Below are 21,628 nucleotides of genomic sequence, written 5' to 3'. Positions count from 1 at the left end.
GCCTCCTCGAGTCCTATTGATTCTTGCTCTACCAGAACCCGTTGCTAGCAAAAAGGTCTTCCTGGCCACCTTCATGGCATATATTTGTTGCCTGAATGCTTGCTTCACACAAATAAAGTCGATCGATCCTTTTCGATCTTTTTTATGTGAATAACAATCATCCTTTGGGTCTCAAACTGGGGATTGGAGCCCGTTGTTGGTGATGATGACGATAAGATCTTCCAACGTCCTCCTAGGGCGGGCGTACATTTCTGCTCGAACGAGTCACTCAAACAAAGTTGATTGTCTTTGTTGGCTAGTCCTTCTCGATCTTTTGTGTGTAAATAATAACCACCCAAAGATTTTCTTACGAACGAAAACCGTGTGCCCATCACATCTGGGCACACATTTTTGTCTGAATGTGTCACGCAAATAAAGTTGATCGGCCTTTTTTGGTGACCCTTCTTGATCCTTTTTGTGTAAATAATAATCACCCCTTGAGTTTCTTGTTGGGCTCACGGAAACTTGTTGGCGAAACGGTCTTCCTGCCACCTCTTTAATTTTTTGTCGGTGAATGCGTCACACAAAGTTAAATCATTTTTGTCAGTGAATCCTTCTTTAATTTTTTACAAATAATAACCATCCATTGGGTTTGTGGTTGCTGTTGTCGTCGGTGAGAATGTCTTCAAACTAGCTTTGTGGGCATACATTTCAACCTGAACATGTCACACAACTAAAGTTGATTGCTCTGTCTGTCGCCCCTTCCTATCTCCTTTGTGTGGTACACACACGTCTACTCGAACGCATCGCACCAATATGAACACATTTTTTTTTAATGTAAATAATAACCACCATGGTAGGGGCTCGAAGCTTTGTCTTCCCACCACCTTTGTTTTGTTTTGTGTTTTTTTTTTTGGCACACATTTCTACGGAACGCGCTGCACCTGTGAGTTTACTTTTGTTGGGGGGGTTCGAAATCTGTTATTGGCGAGAAAACGTCTGCCTGCTACATTTAGTAGGTGCACATTTCTGCCTGAGAATATGTCGCACAAATAAAGTTGATGATTTTTTTTTTTTTTTTGTAAAAACCCCGGGTTTCTTGTTTGGGTCCTTAAGGCCGTTATCGGCACCTTCCACCTTCCACCTTCGCCCTTCGCCCTTCGCCAGGTACACGTACTAACTTTTTTTTTTCCTTTAAATAATATGGAACCTTTGAGTTACTACTGCGGCTCTGAAAGTCACCACGAACTCTTCTGGTCGAATGTATCTGCAATTAATCAACTCATTCTGATCACTATAAGTTCTTTCTTATTTCTAAATAATAACCACCTCTTCTTCTGGAAGAGTTCAGTTCGTAGTAACATTTTGATCAACCTGATTATTCATTTGTATAGCTTGTGAGGAACTAGTGAAGTTTCAGCTCTGTACAGGATGTCACTACGAACTCTTCGACCTGCACATGCGGACCCAAACTACACAAATCTGCAAAATAACGTTCATGCCCAACCACTAGAAGCAAAATAAAATCTAGAATCCAAAGCTCCAGTTTAGATTGCAGCCATCTCATTACGCCTCAAGAAATATGCCACGCCGGAGATGGCACCAAAAGCAAAACCGAAAAAAATGACCACTATAACTGACCATGAAAAAGCTCCATCCATCATGGAAAAATAAATAAAGGGGCAAAATAAAGATGGAAAACTCACGTAGGAAAACCAAACATGAATATTTTTGTTAGTGCGTCTGTGATCCGGTTCAACTCAATAGTTGTCTGAAGAAATGTCCCGCAAGATATCAAAGAAATGATTAAGATCAATCTTCTCTTTTCCGGAACGAATAGCCTCTGCACTTTTTCCATAGGGGCCTTGTGCAGCCATCTCCACGAGCATGTACAACTTCTTGATTGAAATCTGAAACAGTAACACATGTACAACAAAGATCAATAATTCCAATTATGAGCAGGCAAAATGTTACCATAGGGATCGCTAATCTAACAATATAATTCAGTATAACCATTGGACAGAGAAACTGGAGAGAGGATGCAGAGAGAATTTTTCATTTCTATAATGGTTACTTACATCATTCAGTTCTTTAACTGCAAAGTCAAGATCATGTTCAGCAAATACATTGAGCCCTTGCAGCACCTGCAGAAAGGTTAATACAGGTTAAATATTCACAGTTCTCACTCGTAGTAGAAAGGGCAATTAGTGAGCCATCATTGGCACATTTAGAAAGTCATCGTAGAAATCAAGTACTTTGGCACATTTAGAAGACAACTATATATACCTTAAAGGAAAGACACTAGTGTAGCAATGATAACCATACATATTCACCAAAGCACAAAATCATATGTTGTAAGTTTCTCAAAGAGATTGGATTCTGAAGCCACTAGGCAAGAGGCGCATTTATCCTACTACTACTCAATCCTCAATTAAGTATGTAACTGGTGCATCTGTTAATTTTTTAACTTCAGAATCATTATTGTAACAAATGATTGAGAGGAATTCAAAACCTCGCCTTTGGCACACCAGAAGTTTAACTATATACCAACAAGAAACAAATAATCTGACTGCACGATGCCTACCTTCTTTGCGTCTTCCCTGTTCAGTTTAGGAACATGATATGTGACAGAGAATGCATCACATATACCGAGCGACTCCAGAAAGCCCACCTCGCTTGTTGTTCCAATAACCAGCATGCTCTTACCCTGAAGATTAATTAGACATCATAAGATGTAAAACAATCAACATTTTTCAGCATGTGATTTCTAAATGGACATCTTGTGTGAACAACCAACAAAAGAGATACATAAAGGAGATAACATATAGGTCACTAAAGAGATACATAACACATGGAGCAAGAACAATGAGCAATTCTGTGAAAAAAAACTAAAGGAGATAACATATAGGTCACTAATATTTATACAATTATGTGTCATCTAACATACACATCATAGGTTTCTTTCTTCCTCATCATTATTTTTGCTACTAAGTGAGTTTAAGGAGCAATTTATACAGAGTAACAGAAGAGAACCTTCGGAGGAAGCCGCTTCAGAAGGACCAATAATGTCTGTGATATCAAATTTGAAAACCGTGGTCCGATAGCTACATACTCTAATAACCTGAAGCATTGCACAATAAAAAAGTGACAAGCCACAATAGATTAACCAGAACATGGATGCAAACCAAGAGAACAAGCCTTTTAGACAAGGGTACTTTCCATAATGTGAATAGAGGTTAGTCAAGAATCAGTTATTATATAAAACACTCCTTTTAGGAGCGATGACCGGTGTGTTCAAATGCTATGAGAAATCTAGAGCAAAGAGAAATTAGAATGAGTTAGCAGTTACCTCTCGATATCATCAAGAATTATGATGCTTAGTTGTGATTTATAAGCATCCTCAAAAACCTGCATAAGTAGTTTAGTAAAGAAAAAATTATTAAGTCTCAGGCGGCAGCTGCTAATGAATAGGCTTGAAAGACAAGTTCTCAAAGACTCAGCATGATGGTAACTTATTAAGTCTCAGTGATGTCCACCAAAGATATAATTTGAGCAAATTTTGAAGAACATACAGATCAAATGTTAGATAAGAATTTGATTACTTGAAAACTAAGCTAAGCCTAACAAACCTTAACAATTTGTGCGCATTTGCTTCCTTCACTGAGACCAATCATTGTTTCTGCGGATATCTATATCACAACAGTTGTTGATCATTAGAATGAAGAATCCACCAAGGTTCTGTCATCATCAGAAATATAAGAACTTACAATTTTGACAAATGGGAAGTCGCTTTCAATACCAATAGTGGCTGCCATTGCAGTTTTGCCACTGATATCAAAGAGTTATCATAAATATAATTTACTAAGCAGTCAGATTTATTGTTTTAGGAAACACGTTTTGTAAACTTACCTGCCACTTGGACCTTCCAAAAGGCATGTAACAAGTGGGCTACCCTGGCTTACTTTGACTTGCTCCACAAGAAGCATAGCTCTTTCACGGATGAGCATGTGTCTCTTACCACAGTCAACAATTTTATTAAGCCTGCATGTCATTTACACACTGAATTAATATTCCATTAGCAAGAGAAAATGGAGATCCAATTGATGTCTAACAGATGAACAAAAAGCAAAAATAAGCCAGGAAAAATACATGAGTAGTCAAATCCTTTAAAAAGTATCAGAAACATCATTTCGTATGAATCAATTCTTCAAAGTAGTCAAGAAACATCACAATAGTCTTTAACAGCTAAGGAAGCTCTTGCAATTTTGTTTCTGAAGTGATGTTGTTTTCATATTTATCAGTGACATAACTGAGAACTGACTCAGGAGCAAAAGAAGATTTCAATCTATCATCCAGTAAAGCAAAATAGCACTAGTGAGAAAGAAACAAAAGAAGAAGCTTAGCATCTAGAAAGTAATAATTCTCATTTTGAGGGGCTGATCCCCACCATTAAATCAGGTGCAGTATCCAATTAAAGATTCAGGTTTACACAGCCAGACAAAAAGATATGGTACACAACCACAAAAGGATATGGTACACAACCAACACAAAAAGAAAAGCCAAGACAACCAGAAAGTAAAACAGATAAGGTACACAACCACAATGTTTTTAAGATATAGTCACGGAAGATAAAGAGAACTTGAGAATTTGATTTGACAATGGTCATTGACATAATTATCCAATACGTTCTTTTGGAATGTATGCTAGAGTTGTCGAGAATATACTCCTTTTAACATAACTACTTTGACGGACCTATTATTAAATTAAGTATGCACTTAGGTACAGGGCAACTAGCACATGTTACACTTCAAAGAACAAAGTCAGATTTCTAGGAGTCGTCACTACTTAAAATCATTAGAGACGACTTATCAACACATACAGTAGCATTCACTGGTAGTTTCTACTCTGTTTTTAAGCCCTGAGTACTTCCACTCTTTCTGAAGTTCTAGACCATTATCTGACATGCAAAAAAATCTACCATATACATTCTAGATTAATGGAAACTACTTGAAAATCAAAATGGAAACTACTTGAAAATCAAAATAGGTACATGGCAACACAAATTCCCCACTCAAAATGGAAACTACTTGAAAATCAAAATAGTTTGATGGATGTATGCTTTCTGACACCATGAAGTAATATTAAGATAGAAATAACTTTATTGTAAGGATTGTGTGTCAGTTTAATGAAAATACAATGCGAACTTGACCATACCTGCATCGTTCAAGATCATCTGTGGATGCTCCAAATGCAGGGATAATCTCTTGAAGAGCATGCAGGAAATCATCCATGGTAACTTTTATGCTCTCCTCATCCAAAGGTTTAGTTAAATCATCCATGCTTATTTGTCGATTCAAGGCAAATGAGACTGCACTTTTAACGACACCTTCCAGTTCAGCTCCACTGAAGTTTTTTGTACGTGCGGCTGCATTTAGACATGAAAAATTCCATTAGCAACAAAATATTTGCTGTAACAATAACATCATTCATTCATTCATTCATTCAGAAGATCTGCCAGTTTATGCTTATTTATCAATCATCAAAATTATCCTATTTGATGAAAAAGACAAAGGAAAAGAAGGGTGCAATTTCAGAGTATCTAAATCTAAAAAATGTGTATACAGAGGTTTGCCTCCAATTAATTATATACCTATAACTATGCAATTTACTAAGCATAAAATTAAGAAAAATTTCATTTCACACCCTATGTTTTCTTGATCCTATGATACACATGCTCCCTTATCAATAATTACATTCTGAATCATATATTTTCCGATCTAATTACATCTGCACCCTGCCAGTAACACTTCCCACTCCAATAATTAGAGTGCTATGGTTAAGCACTATAAGAAACACAGCACAAGTGTTTCAGCATGCTGTTCCATTTATTTAGGTTACACGCATCACAGAAAACATACTCACCAACTTAAAGGCCCTCATAAACCTTAATCACCATGAATACTGTTAGCATGAAGGATTACACAACATATTAAGCAATGACACCCTTTTTCTACTGCATCTCGTCTTAAAATCTAATATTGATTTATTTTCATGTCTTGTTAAAACATGTTGGTGAAGGGCCAGCAAGTTTCATTTTGGATGTAGAGTGACAGCAAAAATGGCTGAACAGTGGAAGGAGTATCAACAATGGCAGAACGCTAGTAGGAAGCAGGCAAAGGGGTTCAAAGAAAGCATTCTGAAATGTAAGAGGAAGCAGCTCAGGTGGTATAAGATGGTGGTTTACACAGCCAAAGAGAGGAATGAAGAAAAGATGTCCCAGGACTACGAAGTCGTGAAAGTTGTTTGGGATGGATGGAGACAGCTGCTAGGTCAATGTGGTGCTGAGGAAGATCAGCTTTGGAGGGGGATGGCTGTGTCCAGATTGGAAGGTTATATGATAGATAAAATAAGACCCCAGAAGTGAGAGTTGTGAGAGATTTGCAGATGACAAATTGGACTACTTTTTAACCACAGTACACTAAATATACTCTTGTACTCTAGAACTTCTAGATGAATGACCACTGGTATACATTTCCAATGTGCTGAAAAATTACCATAGTGAAGCCTATAACAGCAATTTAACCCTCATTCAAGCTACGCCTAATCTTGTAGATAAAAGGTAGAATATAAATAAGGATCCAACTTGTAGGCTAAATTTCTAAAAAAATAATAAGCAGTTGTCTCTTCCCAATGAGACAATCTCTGATCCAAGGATCTCTGTGGATCTCCTCGACTGATACATATGAATCTGTATGATCGTTGTGAAGGGCTCAATTTTTCTAGCAACCAACTTATCCTTATTCCATAAAAGGAAAACTTTTAAATGTTAGAAAAGGACATTGTAATGTCAACAATATTATCATACTATTATTAGTTAAATAACAATTTTCTAAAATCCAATTCTTTAAAAAAAATTGAAATGTTCATGAATAATCCAAAAACAACTTATTTCATACTGTTTTAAAGAAGTAAAATTCAGGTAGTAAGGACTGACTCCAAGCATATAGAAACCAAAAAGCAACGGGAGAAGTACATACCAAGCTCTTGAAGGCTAACATCAGGTGCAAGAAAAGAATTTTCTTTCATTTTATTAGTATGTATTTGAAGAATTTGGAAACGACCATTCTCATCAGGGAGATTGATTTCAACATGAACCTCCAAGCGTCCAGGTCTACAAAGAGGGAACATCAAATGATGAGTATAGAATCTGATTATCATATACCAAAATAAACTGCACAGGGGTGCCAGCAAGTAAAGGCGATAAAATTTAAAAAATATTCCAAAAATCAAGCAACTGCAAGCTGAAGAACAGACCTTAGCAGGGCTTCATCCAGTAAATCCTTCCTATTGGTCATTCCAATAAGCAATACATTGTTTAATGACTCAACGCCGTCTATCTAAAATGAAAAAACATTCGGTTAGCATTCAGTCCTGAGCTGTTAGATATTACATAACCCTTGGAAAATTTTACCTTTGTGAGGAGCTGGTTGACAATGCTATCATGAACTCCAGTACCATCCCTAGTGGACCCTCTTGACTGCATTTACAATATTTGAAAAATAAGTAACAAAATATACTTTAAAAAAAAAATGTTCTGATTCAATTTTATATAAAGCAAGTTTATCAAAAAGGTTCAAGCCACATTGAGGTCTTCTCTAGGAGCTAGTTATATCAACTCCTATGGTTAGCATTTCCAATTATTTATATCAGATGGACTACACTGGGAGAGGTTCCCCTGAGTCACAACTACATAGTTAATTACACCTTAGTTTTCCCTGAATAAGACATAGCCACAGACCCACAAGAAGCTCCAACAAGTTGATGTGATGTAGATAGTTTTTTACCACAATCAGATATATTAAGCATGTTACTGGACCATTATATGAATTAAAAGTTCATTTGATTGGTTTTAAACATCAACAACAGCACTAGATGAGTCAGATTGTGGCAAAGATCTCTAACAAGAAGCTTCTAAAGAAGATAACAACTGAAATTGCAAAAATTCAGTAATATAAATTTTGATCATGTCAGATATGAAGCTTTGCAAGTGATCAAGAAGTTGTATTTTTCGATAAGACAATTACTAGAATGTATCTACCTTACAGATGGCATCAATTTCATCAAATATGATGACATGTAAATCACTCTGATCACCTGGAAACAATCAAATACAGTAAGTACTGGAGGGACATCAAACCACATCATAGATATGACACTCAATCAAATAAGTGAAAGTTGTATACCTTGAGTTCTCTGGTCATTCTCAGCATCAGCAAATAGGTCTCTCACATTTTTCTCTGTTTCTCCAACATATTTGCTTAAGACTTCAGGGCCATTAACAATCTGAATTTTAAAGAAAATTTTCAGCCTTAAGAAGCTGAAGTTTAACAGTAAGAGATCACCGACTAAAATAAGTTACAGATTGTTTGAGGATGGACTTGTAATTGCGATAAAACTAGAGAACCATATGCTGATGATTGTTTTCTTAATGAGAATGTTGGATGTAAAGAAACTTGATTGAACAACACCAAACAACAATATTTGTAAATGGATCTGTTAATCTTTTGATTATCAAGTTATACTTCTCACTTAAACTCATCTGAGTTTGGATCAAACTTTTTATCCTTTGCTATCATTTTCGTGTTTATTAGATAATGAAAATCACATCCAGACTTCCTAAGGGGAAGATCTTCTAACTGATGTTTAGATCTGAAGGATTTCAAGCAGCATGTGGCTCACTCTTAATGAGAATTTTAGCTTCATTGCTTACTTTGGTGTTTATATGATGTGAAAGACACATAAGTCTAATAAGCAATTTAATCTTTTCCTCTTGTGCAGATTTATGAAATTTCAAGCCTCAGTACCCATTCTTACAAATTTAGTTCATGGTTGGTCAATTTTTTTTGCTTAATTGGATTTTCTCTCTATGTATAATAAATTGATTATAGATCTGAACTTCATGAGTAAAGTCATTATACTACAAATGCTAGACTTCACGACTCAAACAGTGATATATAATCCATAAATCATGCACAAAGAATGTATTGAACATTTTATTTGAAACAACATACATTTGCCACAATACTATTGAAAACATGAAAACCAAAAAGATCATAAGAACCAAACTGAAACAGAAACCACAAACCTTAACGCTTACTGGTAACTTAACAGTCAGTTTCAATTAAAACAAGAACAACAAGAAAACTAACCATGAAATATGACACCTAAGTCCCTTTTTATATCCATAAGCAATACTAAATAGTTTTCTTGCCTTATATAAATGTGGGACCCTTAGTTTCATTACCACTTCTAGCCATTCCCATTATTAACATGGGGAGTTCAAAATACAAATCAAAGGGAGGCCTGAATTCAATTTTAAATGTGTATATATCACATATCCATACTCATATTTAAAAATCATTATAAAAGACAATTTGGGGATAAGAACTAAGATAAGTTGAACTCTATCCATCTCCTAGTATCTAAATATCTGAGAATACTTCAAATTTAAGAGATTTTTTTTTCTTTTGTAAAGGGTAAGTGATGAAGATGGAATTTGAGCCCAAGACCTTGCAATAAAATGTCAAAGTGTTTACTAGCCAAGCTATCTGACACCTTCAATTCAAAGAAGAAATGCTTACTTTATCAGCTTTTTTGGGGGAGAATATCTGTTTTGCAAGATTTTGTTATCAAGCCTGTACATTCAGGTTTGAGGACACCACTATGCAAACTACCCTATTTGACTGAAATTACATGTTTTAATCAAACTAGTAAAAAATTGTTTCTTGACACTTCGGCCATGTGAGATTTGGAGAGAAGTGTCTAGGGTTCCACACGAAGGTTTAAGCATGCCCAGAACACCAGCAAGCATTCTTTTCCTCTAGTTCCTTTTCTTGCTTCTCCTCACATCCACCTGTGTTGGCACACAAACTCTCAACCCATAGCTGGTGTGCCATGCTCGTCCATTGACTGGTAAGAACTTGGTGTAAGCTGAAAAAGAAATCCTTGTTTCTAGGTTCAACTTTTGTTCTCTCTCCTCATTCTTCTTTTCCTTACTCATCTGCTATCTGGTCCCTATACTAGCCATGTCATTGATAAACTTACAAAGTGACTTTAAACAAACAATTTATGCTATCTTTGTGATTATATGTATAATTTATGCAAATGCTTGTACTCATATTCAAGGATTGACATATTCAAGAAAAGAACCCTACATGACCTGAAAAACGTACTAAAGAATAGATTTAGCAATGACAGATTTTCGATGGATGTACATCCAGAATGACAAATATTATGGCCTGAAACAAGAATCCATAATAAGACACAAGTTGTTCTGCATAATCTTGGGAATTATTCATAGAGAATTGCCAGGTACTCACTGTCCCATCAGGTTTGATCTATAACTGACTCTGTTATATCAATGTTCTTCTTTGGATGCAATTGATAAGAGTAACTCACCACATATCTGTACCACAATCAGTATATAAAAAGATGGACTGCACTTAATTTGAATCTATACACTATCCAGTATATTCAACACAACAAATCGAATTTAGTACCACTATTTTCTAATACACCTCATTAGACAATCATTATTGATTATTGGCAGATGAAGGTACACAGTTTTCATATATCACTCAATATGTATAAAAAAGAATTCATAGAATAAAAAGGTACCTTTAACTAATTATAACACTGTATCTAATTAAGCATGAGAAGTCAGAACTTTCACTAATTATGTCAACAGAATCAGAAAGAGATGCACAAATTTGTTCTAAGCATATAAATAATTAACTTGAAATATAGTTTAACAACAAAATCTAACTGTAACTAATTAAGCAATAGAAGTCATAAGAGTTTTGCTAATTATGTCGACAGAATCAGAGAGATGTATCATATGTTCTAAACATACAAAGATATTAACCCAAAAATATAATTAGATCGTTCAAACCTTTGGCTCCTTTCCATTCAACAGCTTCCCGATCTGACGAGCCATAAGTGTCTTGCCAGTACCAGGGGGGCCATAAAGCAGCATCCCTTTTACATGTTTAATACCCAATCTGCAAGGCACAACGGTCAGGAAGGATTCCAGAGTTGACGAGTTCTCCATAGCTAACTCAAGAATCTATGAGGAAAATTTAGGTTGAAATTACTTATTAACAACATGAGGAGGGAAAACTCGAGAAGCAAATGCTCTTCGAAATATTTCTGTGAACTCAGCACTTAATCCTCCAATTCCCAGCTTCTGAAGGTTGAACTCTTTGTGACGGAAGATTTTGCTACTAGCAGCTTCACGCTGATTAATTATCTGTATCAAGACACAGAGTCATATAGCTTAATTTCCATAGCAAATTGTTGATAACAGATATACAGAAGAATAGGTGTTAACTATTTCTAGAACAAAATTGCTAAAAGATTGGAGATAAAGATGATATAAAAAAGAACCTTAATGCCCGAGTTTGGAGAAGCTTCAAATACAAAATATGTCTCCATGGATATCATTCCTCTGGCCAGGCCTTTGGAATCATCTTGACCCTCTAACAGAGCTTGAATCACCGTAAAAATATAGTTTGTTCCACAAAATTCAAATGATACTCTTTGACCAGTTGTCATGGCCTGTGTTCCAATTATCAGATAGCTCCAAGTTAAAACCACATATACCAAATCCCACAAATAACTTTAGGCATAAGCAAGGTAGCTATTATATAGACCAAAGGCTATTGTATGAATTAGAATAAGTTTGATGAGGAGTCATCATGTACACAATTCATAATTTCGCCAGTCCTCAAGTCTAAGGAATTAGATCCACTAAACCATGAGTTATATATCTTATAGTATCAACAGTTCCATAAGTAAATCTTAATTTTCTTACTGAAATCAGCGGTTTTGGTAAGCATAACCACCATAAACTTACAAAAAAAAAAAGATCTGCCGAAAAACTGAATAACAAAACCATTTGGGTAATCAAATATACAGATGTCAAAAGTCACAAATTGATTTCAGTTTGGATTCATACAAGTATTTGGTTTTGATTTTTTATGCAAAGAAGTTCCACGTAGTTGCTATAATTTTGTCATAGAAGCATATCCAGCAGGTTACCTCTTGCTCAGTCTACATTTGTATTATCAAGAAATAAGCAAGAGACGCAGATTAGAGAAGTAAGATATACTGGAAGAAGAAGAGGACTTAGGTCTGGCAGCATATCCTCTTAGGACTCCAATTAGATAATAAAAGAAGTCACTAGTTATTATTCTCCCAAATATAACCAACCACATGATACCTTTTCTAAAGAAATTTGACATCCACTCAAACTAACCCAGTAGGGTCCTATCTGAACTATAAGTCCCAAATACAATATATCTGGATAATTTGTTATTCAAACAAAAAATGACAAAAACAGTTGCAAAATATATCAGAATAGAAAAAAAATTAAGGACATGGAGTCAATGAAACTTGACAGACCCACAGAAGTACTCATTTGAATCAAATCTACTTTAGGTAGACCCCCTTGCAAGATCCAATCATTCATGTTACGAAAGCATAAGAAATTAAGTTTTGTCTAAACAACCTAATTCAAGGAGAATTAGTATATGTACCGCAACACCCCGATTAGTCCCACAAGTGGACAAAACTAAGATTGACTTATAAGGGTCTGATGAGTGTACTATTATTAACTTCAGCTTAAATATTTTGCCAATGGTTTAGGTCAAACAAAGTTGATATGTCAATTAGCCTATCAGACCCAGGTTGTGACATTTGATATCAAAGTTGATCAAGTATTTAAGCATGGTGAGGGAGCTCAAGTAGGAAAAGGCTACCCGTGGATGGAATAAAAGGACTCGTCACTATGTGAAGCCACCACTAAGCTACGCTTCATATGCATTATGCTAAGGTTTCATTTGGATAATGTTGGGTCTTGATGAGGACGTCAAGTCCTTGAGTGGAAGAGATTGTAGCAACCCGATTAGTCCCACATTAGAAGTGGGTAAGATTAAGATTGACTTATGAGGGTTTGATGAGTGTACTTTTATCAATTTCAACTTAAGTATTTTGACCAATAGTTTAGATCAAATGAAATTGATGAGCCACTTAGCCTATGAGGCCTGGGTCATGACATGCATACTCAAGCCTGTTTAAAGTTGTCTGTCCACACACATATGTATGCATATGCATAAACATATACATGTACGCCAATCTATTTTAGGTAAAGTTTTGGTCAAAAACAATTTAACCATGGGAATTTCATTTCCTTCGTTAAGATTGCATGGGTCCAGCATTTGCACAATATTCTACAATTGGTTTCTGTACAAAAAGTCCTAACAAGCGTGACAGTATAGATGCAACAGAAGAGATTAATGTTTTTCCATTTATTCTAATTAAATTTCAATGAGCATCTTGCTTCTTTGTATCCTGGGAGAGGTCTACCATATGGTGGAGTTGCATGAAAAAACGAAGTAAGAGTGACTTTTAGAAGGTCACTCACTATCGTATTCTTGGCTTTCATGTTGATTTAAAAGAAAGAAGTAGGCATAGTCTGTTTCTTTCAACATATTTTAAGACTTCCTTTCTCTAGGCCTTCAAGAAAGAAATAATGAACTTGCAGTTTCATACCTTTCAACTCCTTTTGATTTTTAATTCATAGACCTCACCAGCGAACCTAGATTAACCCTCTCCAAACCAATGCATTAGTGGAAGCCTTATGCATATCCTGCTCACTTCCAGAAGGATTATGACTTACAACTTGATTTTAGTTATACTCACATACATACCAAGCTAACAGAGATCTACAACTCTAAGTTAAACTTGGTCCAAAAAATTATTATGTCCTTAATAAAATTCTAAAACTAATTTAATCTTCTTTAGATTTCTGTTCCCTAGTTGAAGCCATTAACAAGCCTTAAGTTCTTTACTATGCAACTAAAATTAGACCAAAATTACCACTTCCAGCAAGCAATCTACTCGGTCCTAAGCATCGACAAGGAGAGATCTTGACAAAAATGGCCTGTTACACAAGGCTCCTGGCAAAAAAGAAATTAATGAGCTCAATGTACACAGGTTACCTATACAAGCAAAGAGACTTTTCCCTAACTTGAACCTTGATTGCCAAAGGAGAAGCCATACATGTGACACCAAGGCCCACCTGCCATGGAGAGCTCTTAACCAAAATAAAATCTATTGTTTATGCAACTCTCTGAATTAGATGAAGACCACCACTGTCAATGTAACAGTGATCTGATCAGTTCTAGGCATCTACATGAAGAGCCTCTAAACCAAGATAGAATTTATTGTATACACAAGTCTTTAAATCTTTACATAACCTCAGAAAAGAAAACAGTACTGGATTTCTGCGCAAGTAGAGCACAAAAATTAAGAAGAAAAAAAAGAAAAAGAGAAGAAACAATCAGTATGCAGAATCATTCAATTTAAAAATGCACCTAAAGCACAATAAACAAAGAAAGATGAGGAGAAACAATCATTTTGCAGAATTATAAATTTTATAAAATTGGTGGAACATTGTGATTCATGCAAAAAGAGATATAATCATAGAAGATGATAGTCAGTAATTATAGGCCAAATTAAAAGATAAGCATAGATGTTTTACCTGGTCAATAAATTTTTTTTGAAGTTGTTGGGCAAGAAGTACAGCATCCAACTACAGGATAGACAAAGTTTGCAGATGATAATAGCAGCACTGGAGCATGAAATATGATTAACAAAAAATATTTAATGACAAGCTCACTTGCTCAGTCTTATTAGTCCTTCCTTTTACAAAATCCAACTCCAGTGTGAGCATTGCTAGCTTAAAATTATCCGGAGGTAAAAATCTGAAGGCATATTTAACAGGGCAAATGAATGGTAACACAACATATTAAACCATGGCATAACTGTTGGATGATAAAACACAAACCTGCTAACCGAGATTTGATCACCAGATGAAACTTTTGTATGCCGACGCTGGATGGCATTCAGAGCAATATGGTTGCTCGGAATGTTCTGATGAGCAGTATGTCTTCGTTAAGGTTCATGTTGAAATGATCTTTGTCTTATAGAAAACAAAAGAACGCTACAATGTTTATTACTCGAATAAGATTAATCTTTAACCCTAAAACAGATAAGAAGAAGGAAAAAAGAAACATAATCAGAATTGGCATCTTCACACCGTCGGCCCTAATGTTGATTCAAGATTCTAATGCTAATTCAAGAAACATTTGATGACAAGAATCAACGCTATGATACCAAGGAACCAAAATCTTGAAACTTAAAGAACGATCATCTACATTCTCGAGCTTTCTTGATCAAGAATCAAACAAACTCGTGAGCACCTCAAACAGAACACAGTCTATCCGAAGTCAATCCATATTTCCAGCATCAAGATCGTGAAGACGAACGGACGATCAGATCAAGAGGGGAAAGGATATCATAGAGTGAGGACGACGGAGTCTCCGACCAGGACGAGGGCGTGTTTGGACCCAGGCGAGGCGAACTTGCCCAGATCCGCGGGGGCGCAGTAGGCGAAGTTGGTTAGGGCGAGCTCCTGGCTCGGCGTGTTCACCACGGTCATGGAGTCGGCCACCGACGAGGGGCCGTATCCGAACCTCCCCGCCATGGGAGATCCAAGGTGATGAACGAGATAGGGTTCTTCGAGGAAGAACGCGAGGGAGAGGGGGGTGAGAGTGAGAGAGGAGGGGGAAATGGTCACGGAGATCAGATCGAGATGTGGGGAGGGAGACGATGTCCGATGCTCTGAAGAAACGGTAAACGTACGTGATCCGCGTCCATCCAGCTTTAATTGTCGTGCAGAAACTTCCTTTAAGATCCGCGCTCACGCATAAATGCCAGCGGACTAAGACATATTATATGGCTGGTAATTATAATTTTAATTAAATCGGAACCCAAACGCTATTAACTATAAGCAATCAACTATAGAGTGGTGCAGTGTATCAACTTCGATCGAGCCAAAAGAACTAAAATTCCATTTATTTCTCCGCGTCAAACTACTCTTCGTACATGGACGTCCGCCGCCGCCTCCGCCGGCTTCATTTTCTTCACAGCCCGCGCGGCATCACGATCGACGGCAGCGTTGGGGATCTCGATAAGGATATCTGACTGTGCCCGGTGGCAGCATTGACGAGCCCTCCATTCCTCTCCACCCTGCAAGACACCTCCTCCTTCCCTTGGGCTGCATTAATGTACACGGTGGTGTTCTCGTCGATCTCACCCTGTATCAGCAGCTTGGACAGCTGGGTCACCACCTTCTTCTCCAGCCATCTCCTGATTGGTCTTGCACCATATATCCGGAACCTCAAAAATACGAATCAGTCTTCAATCCTATCAACGAACACCTTCGGCACGGTCATTTAAGCGACGGGATGCCGCGTCGGCTGTCGGTGCAGTCCTGCACAGAGTCGCATGCTCACGAGGCCTCGCTTCTCCCAGCAAGTGCTTCGATTAATCCAACAGTGTTGCATCTTCGTTGCGAACGAGGAGAACTGGCCGAGTGTTTCATGGCTGTTCCGACACACATGCTCGTCGCCGCTGGGGTGACATCGATCAATGTTATACTGTGAACAGAGTTATTATGTTGTAGTATGATGCCATTCTTCTTGGTTTCTTCCTCGTAATCGGGGTCTTTTCGCAATGGATCCGCGAAGTTTCAAGGGATGAAAGATCTAACAGGAACCGAGGGAAGGGGCGAGGCAGAACGGGGAGGAGCAGAGGACGCAAAACGGCGAGCTCCATGGTCGACATGGAAGGAGAGGAATTGGATGGCAGCGATAGTGTTTCCCTCCTCAGAAAGGCAGGTGACTAAACCTCGGGCTGGCCCATAGTTTCGTGGGCCAGGTCAAGGCCCAGGCCTACATAAAGGAAGAACCACACTGCCCTTATCGCATCGCCTCTCTCCGCGGTTCTCCTCCCTTGAATCGTCCCTCGACCCGTCCCCGCAGCCCTAATCCGTTCCTCCGCCGCCGGCGCCGCCGGTTGCAACGAGGAGTTTAGGGCCATCCATAGGCGTCGCCCCCGGCGTCTTCGACGCCTGCCCCCTAGCTTCCCTCCTCCGCTGGTGCCACCCCTGTTCCTCCTTCGTGGGCTCTCTCCCCTGCTTGAATCCCGCCTGGTCCTTGCCCTCGAGGTCCTCCCCCACTTTTCGTCTCTTAGGATCTTAAACACACACACACACACTCTCTCTCTCTCTCTCCTCGCCTCATTACATAGACACAGTTGGAGAAGGAAGCAGGACGTCGCCGACCATTCCCAGGTGCTCAGTTCGGGAGCTTGACCGCTCTCGAGCAATACGGGAGGGAGATGACGACCACCGGTATGTTTTACCTTTTATCAGTTTACTTGTACACAGATCAAAATAGAAGTGTTTTGTCCCTTTTAACTCGATAGATATAAGTAAAACAATGTTGGATATTTCTTGTACCACCAGCGCAAAACAACATATACCGAGCACATAGTATAACGCTAGTTTCCAGAAGTACATGTGCAATTTAGTAAATGCAAGGGAACAACAAGCTGATTCTATTCATTTTGGCAAGTAGTAAATCTCACTGCAGTTTCCATGAAAGCTTTCTTAGTCATAATGTGTTACTTACTATTATCATTATTATTATTTGTCATGTGACTTGTTAACTTGGGTTTTTTATTTTTAATTTTTAACATGTAGGTGCCTTGATTTCTTTGCTTTTCAACTTACTTGCTCTAAAGACAAGTTTATGTAGTTTAGAACATTTTTCGATTCAATGGCTGACAGAATTGACATAATTCTCACCTAATGCAAAATGCAGGGCAGACACAATGTAAAAAAGTAAATATAATATTTTGTGTGTGTGTCAACACACATGCATTAACCTTTAATGTTCTAATTTAATAGTTGATCAAAAACAGAAAAAATTGGAGAATGTGAACAGAAGAGAGAGAGAGAGAGAGAGAAGGTGGAGTAAGAGTTTTTTTAGTGAGGAATAAATCTGAGTTAGAAGAGAAACCACTTCTTTTATTCCTCTCCCCTTTCTTGTTCCAATAGGAGAATTTAACTGTCTACTAGTAATTTTCACACACCAAGCCTTGATTCTCACCACTGCCACAAGATGGTGACTTCTGAGATCATTTTAGTTTGTGATAAGAATGGATAGTATTCTTGAATGTTCTCGTCAATGATCAAAATTTCCTTGATACACTATAGCTGAACAAGTTATTCAAAAGCACTGGAGGTTCATGCATGCTCGCTGGAGATGCCCATTCTGCGTCCACTGAAACCACATGAACTTTTTATTATTAGACTTTATGGTATTTTTAGCTGCACTCTAGATGTCTTAAATATGCAATATCTGGGAGCTATCGTCTTGAATCCAAAGCTCGCTTCTTCTATACTTCACATTTGTATTGGCATCCAGGCACAACTGAAGCTTAATTCATCCCATTTTAAAACTAAATCACTGACGCTCATAAGAAAGGATCCTTTGTTTGCAGGGTACATGAGTCTATTTCCATCTCCAACTGAGTTCTTGTATCTAGGAAGGACTTTTTTTTACCATCATGTTATGATCAAGAAAGCATGGGTGTGACTGTTAATAAAACACTCGGTGCAGGCCTCTTATTTGAAAAATGTAGGCCACCTGTAGCATACTCTTGATTTTTGAGTCTGCTATACAGGCAATTAGGCTATGTTTCACTAATATTCTTGAGCTTAGACTGCATGTGAATATGCCTTAGTACCCGATTTGCAGTTTAATCACTTCCCTTCAAAGTCGTCTTAGTGTGAAAAGAATTTGAATCCTACTCTTTAAGTAAGAAACTGCACATGATATGGCATGTATGATGTCCGATGGTTTGCAGTAAAAACTACCACATGCTGACTTGCTTCTAGATAACCTAAGAGTATGGAGATAACAAATCTTTTGTTGTAACCTTGGCATGTTACAGCCTGATTATTTTTCTATTATTTTGTTAAATACCTATTAAATCATATGGGATCGGAGATGTGAAGGATTACTTAACCTGCAGGTTTTGTACCACATGGCGGAAAATGCCTTCCTCTCCCAGGGCTATCCAGAGGAGCTATTTTGACATCATATTCATATAATAGAGGCCAGAGACTATTCTGTGGTAGCAAAGGTCTACTGAAAAGCTTCACTTCTCACAATTCAGGGAGGATGTCTGTGTCTTGCAATGCTAGTCCTAATAACTATAAGAGGAATCCTGATTTCTCTAGACAACAGAAAGGGTCTTCCAGGGGAAAGAGCAGGAAACACCAAGAGCCTGAGCAACCTGAGAACACTGAAGAAATCGATTTTATGTCTTCAAAAAATGGGTCATTGCCTAACCTATCTAGTAACCCCAGGTATCAGGCTACTGCAGCTCCAGGACAGAGAGAGAAGGAAATAGTTGAGCTGTTTAGAAAAGTTCAAGCACAACTACGGGAGCGGTCTGCGATTAAGGAAGAGAAGAAGATTGAATCTGCACAACAAGGGCCAAGTGAGAGGGGAACCGTTGATTCGCTTCTCAAATTATTAAGAAAACATTCAGTAAATCAGAAGAAGAAGGGCGCTCCGGAAGAGGATTCCAGTGTTGACCAACGAGAAAAGAACAACATATTCGAGGATGAGCAGAATTTTAATCTTTTTGACCCTGGTGATATCAAGTCAGAGGAGTCTCATGAGCCAGGCCCTCCTCCTTCCACTAGACCTGCATCAAATTTCAGGCGAAAATCTCCTGTTCCTAGAATGAAGTTCCAACCTGTGTTTTCAGTAGAGGATAACAACATTACTCCCTCAAAGTCCCGAGGGAGAAGGAAGAAGAATGACAAAATTGAGTCCGAGCCAGTGGCACAAGCAGAACCGCTGATTCCGGATAGTCCAGACGAACCATCGTTAGATAATGAGTTGGTCCTTTCTAATTCTGATGAAACTGCCGAAGAAGAGACTACAGAATCATCTGCTGCAGAAGTCTCCCCTGATTTAGGTTCCTTAAAACTTTCTGAATTGAGGGAGCTCGCGAAGTCTCGAGGCATTAAAGGCTATTCGAAGCTCAGGAAGGGAGACCTGGTTGAATTATTAAGTGCTTGACGGTTCATACAAATGGTAAGATGGTGTTGTGTCTGAATACTATCTTTATAGATGGTTTTATCCATTTTCTTGTCTGAATACTTTTTGTTTGTAGGATTGAACTGGAAGTTTCTATTTTTCACTAGTAAGCAGTTTTGATATCTTCTTGCTAGTGTCATTCAAAGTATTTTGCATGACCTGATTAAAACTGGGATAATTAGATTTAACCTTTTACTATGAAACAGAGTGCTTGCCTGGTTCCATCGGCCTGAGCTGTGGCTCATACCTCCAACCCTTGAGGTATTATTCTTGGAGGTTTATGATCTTTTTTTTTTTGTTTTTTTTTTTGTTGCATGTGTTGATTTTTACCTGTCAGTTTAAAACCCTTCAGGAGTATATTATATATTAGAATTTCTTCTATAGTTTTTTAAGGAATTAGATCGAAATATATGGTAATCAAATTTTGGATCTGTCTAGCTGAGACACAGACAGAACGTTAGTGGAGCTCACCAAGATGTTTGTCCACCATCAATCTTAGTGTAAGGCGATATCATATCGCGCAGACACTGAGTTTTCAATTCCAAGCGCAAGTTGGGTCCGATCTATTGGCCGATACGTCAAATCTGTCACCGAGATCATCCAGTTAACACTAAACGATTGACCCGAACCGTAGACTTGGCCTTAGCCCCCCATTGATTACTTTTTTCATGCGCGAAGCTTTTTGTTTTTTCTTGCCAACTCGTGATTATGGATGCCAAATGGGTCAAGACACTCGTCAACATGCCTGCCTGCGTCTTTAAAACGTTCATTTCACATCATTAATGTGGACTTATTGGATGCATAGAAAAACAAGCAACTCTGTACTTCCGTTGACTTGACTTTGCGTGGACTCCACAGTCCACACGAAGGAAGCTTCACCGCAAATAGCCCTATCTGCGTTCCATCCACTGTATTTTCCCGCTTCTAGTCTGCCTGAATATATGCTATATTCCCAACCTGCAGCTCGCTTTTTCCACTGAGAAGATCAACGACGACGACCACCCGAATGCACGCATTTTCCTCGACGGATTCACTGGGAACGATTAGCGCCGAGTCAACCGACGTGAACATTGCAGTACAAGTTGAATTAACTACGACGTTTTATTTTTTTTTTTTTTTATAATATATTGTTAAAGTCTTTATCAGTGTTATTTATAATATCGAAGACCGGTGTTTTACTCTGAATGAATGGCAATTACCTCACCCATGGACCCCACAAGCATGGCACACGAGCTCGTCATGATTTATGTTACCCCACGAGACACGAAAGATGTAGGTGGTGCGCGTCCGCCGCATGAAACACGGCATGTCTCTTCGTGCTTGCAAGCGTACTCGTGCCCCACGACTTAGATTTTTTTGTTTTCTTAGAAGCTCAAAGTCTTTCGTCTTCATTTTGATCGTTAGATTCACGCAACCCCAGTCAACCTATAATTCAGACCTAACTAGACCACGATTTCCAGCACCTAACTAGACATAACTAGATTCACGGCTAATTATATATTATCCTACCCCTCTTATAATATCATCGACTTTACTGATGGAAGACATAATAAAAAATTATCGAT

General features: G+C 38.0%; 2 protein-coding genes across 2 annotated transcripts; one reads left to right on the top strand and one right to left on the bottom strand.

Moving 5' to 3' along the window:
• Positions 1 to 1,596: 1,596 nt before the first annotated feature.
• On the bottom strand, positions 1,597 to 15,711 carry LOC135588410 (vesicle-fusing ATPase-like). Its single transcript, XM_065080526.1, has 21 exons — positions 15,399 to 15,711; positions 14,888 to 14,983; positions 14,720 to 14,804; positions 14,582 to 14,632; positions 11,425 to 11,595; positions 11,133 to 11,287; positions 10,931 to 11,039; positions 8,223 to 8,322; positions 8,078 to 8,133; positions 7,451 to 7,516; positions 7,294 to 7,376; positions 7,017 to 7,150; positions 5,194 to 5,404; positions 3,889 to 4,020; positions 3,747 to 3,807; positions 3,609 to 3,668; positions 3,329 to 3,387; positions 3,013 to 3,100; positions 2,564 to 2,686; positions 2,058 to 2,123; positions 1,597 to 1,889 (listed from the first exon to the last, which is right to left on the bottom strand). Exons 1-21 carry the CDS (start codon positions 15,584 to 15,586, stop codon positions 1,740 to 1,742), a joined length of 2,244 nt encoding a protein of 747 aa, XP_064936598.1. The 5' UTR covers positions 15,587 to 15,711; the 3' UTR covers positions 1,597 to 1,739.
• Positions 15,712 to 16,875: 1,164 nt separating this feature from the next.
• On the top strand, positions 16,876 to 20,185 carry LOC135588409 (SAP-like protein BP-73). Its single transcript, XM_065080525.1, has 2 exons — positions 16,876 to 17,296; positions 18,985 to 20,185. Exons 1-2 carry the CDS (start codon positions 17,284 to 17,286, stop codon positions 20,043 to 20,045), a joined length of 1,074 nt encoding a protein of 357 aa, XP_064936597.1. The 5' UTR covers positions 16,876 to 17,283; the 3' UTR covers positions 20,046 to 20,185.
• Positions 20,186 to 21,628: the final 1,443 nt, after the last annotated feature.

The sequence above is a fragment of the Musa acuminata genome, chromosome BXJ1-8 (assembly GCF_036884655.1).
Source record: "Musa acuminata AAA Group cultivar baxijiao chromosome BXJ1-8, Cavendish_Baxijiao_AAA, whole genome shotgun sequence".
Lineage (NCBI taxonomy): Eukaryota > Viridiplantae > Streptophyta > Magnoliopsida > Zingiberales > Musaceae > Musa > Musa acuminata.
The sequence above is the reverse complement of the archived record's forward strand: the minus strand, read 5'-3'. Positions and strand labels throughout refer to the sequence as shown.

Coding starts and splice junctions, on each gene's coding strand:
- LOC135588410 (XM_065080526.1), bottom strand. CDS start 15,586: ATGGCGGGGAGGTTCGGATACGGCCCCTCGTCGGTGGCCGACTCCATG. Junction 5,405..7,016: donor TGTTAGCCTTCAAGAGCTTG/GTATGTACTTCT, acceptor GTCTAAATGCAG/CCGCACGTACAAAAAACTTC. Junction 3,101..3,328: donor ATTCTTGATGATATCGAGAG/GTAACTGCTAAC, acceptor GCAATGCTTCAG/GTTATTAGAGTATGTAGCTA.